This window comes from Nematolebias whitei, chromosome 2 (genome assembly GCF_014905685.2).
Source record: "Nematolebias whitei isolate Nwh7 chromosome 2, NemWhi1, whole genome shotgun sequence".
NCBI classification, from domain to species: Eukaryota; Metazoa; Chordata; class Actinopteri; order Cyprinodontiformes; family Rivulidae; genus Nematolebias; species Nematolebias whitei.
In genome coordinates this window covers 9,326,704-9,332,043 of record NC_056499.1, presented here as the reverse complement: position 1 = coordinate 9,332,043, position 5,340 = coordinate 9,326,704, and the positions used below count along the sequence as shown (strand labels likewise).

Genomic DNA, 5,340 nt, shown 5'->3' with positions numbered 1-5,340 from the left:
TAAAGAACCATAATATACAGCAGGAAGTACTTAAAGAACCATAATATACAGCAGGAAGTCCCTAAAGAACCATAATATAGAGCAGGAAGTACCTAAAGAACCATAATATACAGCAGGAAGTACTTAAAGTACCATAATATACAGCAGGAAGTACCTAAAGAACCATAATATACAGCATTTGTCTCTGCTGTCAGTCACTACCTTTTATAACTACAAAAATCTTATTTTTTGCTAAAATGCTGAATGTTAAGTGACACTGAGGAGAGTTGCTGAAGAAGCTTAAACTGAAATGCTAAAACTTAGAGCACGAGGCTACAAGTAACAAAACACTAGCTAAAAGCAAAAAGTAGCAAACATCTAGCTTAATGTAGCAAATAATTATTTGAATGATAATAGTGGCAAATAGGTAGCTAAAAGCTTAAAATAGAAAAACGTCACTTTAAAGTTGCAAAACAATAACTTAAAAGCGACAAAATTTGGCTAAAAGTAGCAAAAGTTAGTTAAAAGGTAAAAGTAGTAAAATGCTATCCACAAGACAAAAAGACGGCTAAAAGTAAATGTAGCTAAAGGTCAAAAACTAAATCTATAGGTAGCCTAGGAAGACAAAAAATAGAGCAAGTTTGCTGAAGCAGAACAACAAGATGTCAATATATTTCCACAGGTAAAATATTTGACGAGATAAAAGTTACAAGTACACCTATCTACTAAATGAGTCGAATGTTTTGATAGATGAACGGCTAAAACCGCAAAAAAATGAGAAATAAAAACAGGACAACAATAGTTGTGAATATTGACTCAGAATAAATTCAATAAAAATCAAACATGTCAGGTTTAAAGTGTTAACGTGTTTTACCAAGCCCAGAGGGGTCAAAAAACGACCGTTCTTCTCACCAGGCATCGTGAACTCCAGCTTGACCCAAAACCCGCAGAGGGACTCGCACACCTCCCAGAAACTCGTCCCCAAACTTCAGGTTGCTGGCGTTCCACAGATCCACTCTGAACACGAACAGAACCGTGTCGCTCAAACGACAGAAGGAACCAAAGTTCACACCGGATGAAAACAGCCAGAGACTCACCTCAGAGCCAGTTTGTCCACATCCTCCTCCTCCACATCGAACTGACGCTTCGTGTAGCTCAGCGGCCGCGTCACCTAGAAACGGATTTTAAAACGTTGGGAAAAATGGAAACATCGGGCACAGAGGCAGAAAACCCCACAGAGCGTGCACAGCTGTGCTCATGTGGCGATTAGGGAATAAATAAAACGGTTTAGTCAGAAATCAATGGCCCGGATTGTTCGGGTCGCTTGAATCAATCTCAGTCTTGTCCTGCCGTTTGCTGGAGGCCGGAGCAGAACGAAAATATGTTAGGGCGGGAAACAAGAACTAACAAGGAGGGAGGAGAGCGGAAAATATCTTCATAATCAAGCTCTAAACTCTAAATGACAAGCAGTACAACAACGTCCCGTCGCTGAGGGATTTGAATACTGAATGTTTGTAGTCTTCAAGAACTGAACAGGAAATGCAAATAAACCTAAATGTTGTCAATATTTGCAACCTAGTTTTCAACAGTGACTTTTCTTGATTCTAGATGTAGCCACACAACAAAATGGAAGTGAGTACCTCACTTATTTTTTGATTTATCGTGTTCTCAAGACAGACGGATGGAGGGACAGTATTTTCAATCGCCCTCTTCGTTACGCAACGGAGGATAACTAAAACCAAATACTTGTTCCATTTATTAAAGGTGACATTTTTAGTGTATAATCCGGTGAAAATCCTGCAAAAATTAGCTTTTTTTGCATCAATGAGAAAATAATTGTAGGGATGCACGATATTGGATTTTTGGCCGATATCCGATATGTTAAAACTTATTTGGCCAATAACCGATGCCGATCTGAGGAATTAAAATACTACATTATTCTGCACGGTCTTTGTCAATTTTGCCTGCAACCAAATGCAGATGCCCAAAAGGGGTCTGAAAATGATGCAACACTTCAGCTTGGATTATGTTTAATGTCAAATTTATTCATGACATTTACACATCTAACACGACAACACTCGAACAGCGCAAATTTGTAAACTTTCACAAATTTAAACTCAACCTGTTCACAAGCGACAAGTGAAAAGTGCATAAGTAGTAGTGCTTTAATAGATATTTCAGTTTCTTAAATTAAAAATTTACTTAAAACAGAAGCCCTTTATATCGGTGAGTTTTTTTGATGCAAGGTCGATGTCCGACATTTAACTTTATCTCTAATATCAGCTGATACCGATACCATGCCGATAATATCGTGCAGCCCTAAATAATTGTTTTCATAGTTAAAAATTAGGGAACTTAAGGAAAACAGAGTGCATTAAACTCCGGGTTGCCAGATAGAAAAAGGATTAAATATTGCACTGCTGCTTTAAATGACCTAAACTGTCGTCTGTAATGAGTGAGAGTGCTCTTCCTCGACCAGCGATAAGTGTGTTGTAAATGGTAAGCATGCACTGGAAGGAGGCGAGGTTGTGTGTCCAGGAAGCGCACAACTTTCTGATCGGATCAGATGACATGTGGGTGTTCATGTGAATAAAAGTTTTTTTTGGGGTTGAACCGAACTGTAAAAATTATTGCATATTTAGGCTTTTTAAAACTATTATGTATAAACCCTAAAACTATAAATACATGTATACATATTGTAAATACAATAATTATTGTTTATCTGGCAACACTGGGTCAAACTTTTGTTGCATATTTTACCATAAACTCCTTCCTTGTCGAGATGAAGGTGAAATCTCATTCAGTATCAGCTACTATGCCGTATTTTATCTCAATATCTGTAAAATTGACTGATTTGTCATTTTTCTGTTGGATTATTTTTTCAGTCGACCTTTATTTATACAGGTTAGTCTCACTGAGTCACGAGGACTCATTTTAAAGATGACTAGTTGTGGCGGCCATCTTGAATCAGGTCGGCTCTAGAGTTAATTAGGTGTAGATTTAAATTTGATTTTTTTTTTTCCTGGAAGTTTCAGTAAAATATTCTCATGAGATAGCTTGGCAACAGACAAAAACACGATTACCTCGAAATAGAAAACCTCGTCAAACTGAGGATTGTTGGTTTTCCTCCGAGCTTTGGTCTTTTTTGCGTCTGACCTACGAGGAGGAAAAAAAAAAGCTTTATCTTAATTTAACCTTGTAATAAATGTCAAACCACAGAGCAAAAAACCTACCTTGAAGGGCCGAGTAAGGAAACAGCAGCGTAGGGATCGCACTGCCCGTTGACGATAGGGAGGCCTTGGCACTCCAGGACTCTGATGAAACCAAACCAGAACCAAATTTTCATCAGACCCTAACGGGTTAATCAGTTTCAAACACCGGCTGTCTGAAAACCAAACAAAACCTTTGAATGTGTCTTAAAGAAACACCTAATTCCACCATGGCACTTCAAACTGTCAGTTTCACTAAAATCCAATGCGTGCGCTAAGCTTTTAGCTTTATCAGTCCCTGCTCACTTTCATTAACCCCCGTGTGGCAGAATTCAGAATATCTTACCAGGAAACTTGAGGATAAGTGAGTTGATGTTATTGACCCACAAAAACGGTGTCAGATTAGTAGTTTGATCTTTAAATCTCACAGTAACTTCTATAAAAACTGGAGCATAATCAGCTTATTAGGAGATAAACCTACTAAACTGTAATTTATTTATATTTTGCAGTAGCAGCTCTTGCTAATTTTAGCTAATCCTGCTTCTTTTAGGCTTTAGCTTTTGTTCTGCTGCTTGCAGTTTTAATTAATTTATTTTCTGTTTTGATAATTATAGCTTTATCATCTGCTCTGAAACTGTTTAGCTAATGGCATGTTTTCATTTTAAGGCCCGGCCTGGCCGCAGTTGGCCTGCCCTTAGTCTACCCTGGCCGTGGTTGTGTTTGATTTGAGCAGAGTGGTGACTCTGTGGGCAGGGAACATCAGATCAAAAATGTGTGATGTCATATTATTTGCGACAAAACACTGGAAGACACCGAGCTCATGCTACTTCTCTTTTTTTTTTTTTCATATTATTCAAGAACAGCAAAAACAGAGCGAGAGAAGGCGAAGTGCTGAAAGAAGTTTAGCTATTGTTGATGTCAAATTGGCCCGAATGGAACCCCAGGTCTCTGGGTTCTAGGAATCGGTCTGGAAGTGGGCCATAACACCACATGTAAATACGCAGAACCCAGGTTTGAACCCAGGCCATTTTTACAATAGAAAAATGCAGCTGCACCAACTGTTTTGCTAATTTTAGCAACTTTTGCTCCGTTAGGTTGCAGCTAATGTTCTGTTGCACTTGGCTCATTCTGCTGCTTTTAGCTACCGTTCTGCTTCCTGTACCTTTTAACTATGGTAGAGCTACTTGTAGAGCTATTTTTAGTTAATGTTTTGCTGATTATGGCCTTAGCATCCGTTTTGCTCATTTGAACCAAGGTTCTGATGCTTTAGGCTATTGTTCTGGTTCCTTTAACTTTAAGATGAAGTTTGGCTGATTTTAGTTACCGTTTTGCTACATATACCTACTGTTCTGCTCCTTTTAGCTTTTAGCTAAGGTTGTTCTATTTTTAGTTATCGTTTTGCTGATTAAAACTTTACCATCTGTTTTGCTATGTTTTCGACCGTTTTGCTACTTTTACCTACTGTCCTGCTTATTTTAGGTTTTAGCTACTGTCCTGCTTCTTTTAAGTTTTAGCTACTGTTCTGCTGCTTTTAGCTTTTGTTTCACATCTTGTAGTTTCCAACTACCATTCTGCTGCTTTCTTTTAAGCTTGTGTTCTGCTTGTTTTACCTTTAATGACTCAATTTAAGCTTTTTCAGCTAATTTTAGAAAAGTCAGTTCTGTATTCACCCTGCAATTTACCATAAAACAAAACTTCTTTAGTTATGGTGCTGTATCTTTTTTCACAAACAAAGTATTTTTCATAAAATAAATTACAGTTGTCCCTCGCTACTTTGAGGTTCGGCTATCGTGGACTCACCCTTTCGTGGTTTTTCAATAAATGTCAACTTTAATATTGCTCATGTGATTGAGATGGTACAAGATAAAAAGTTAATGAAAAAAATATACTTCATACAGGCGCTGCCATTTTGTAGTTTTCTTTAAATAAGCCTAAACTCTTTTGACAGTCAAAAGAACTACACTACCCAGAAGCCAACAGTGCTTCCAGCCGCTGCTTTCTGCCAAAATGGAGGGCAAGTTTTGCAACACGAAGTCAGAAGTAAAGATCTATCTATGAAGCTCACAGAACCGGCAGGAAAGTCGCAAATAATTCTGAAGCTCAATGATCCACGCGCACATCAACCTGGTGGTCTTCGTCGCTGCAGGGTAGG

General features: G+C 38.2%; 1 protein-coding gene across 1 annotated transcript in view; it reads right to left on the bottom strand.

Moving 5' to 3' along the window:
• The window catches only part of LOC119425459 (ras GTPase-activating protein 3), a 31,837-nt gene that overhangs the window by 5,009 nt on the left and 21,488 nt on the right, over window positions 1-5,340 (bottom strand). Inside the window, exons 3-6 of the mRNA XM_037692991.1 lie at window positions 3,213-3,331; window positions 3,063-3,135; window positions 1,077-1,150; window positions 892-996 (exon numbers count right to left, since the gene is read on the bottom strand). Of these exons, the coding sequence (XP_037548919.1) occupies window positions 892-996; window positions 1,077-1,150; window positions 3,063-3,135; window positions 3,213-3,331 (371 nt within the window). The remainder of the gene's footprint in view (window positions 1-891; window positions 997-1,076; window positions 1,151-3,062; window positions 3,136-3,212; window positions 3,332-5,340) is intronic.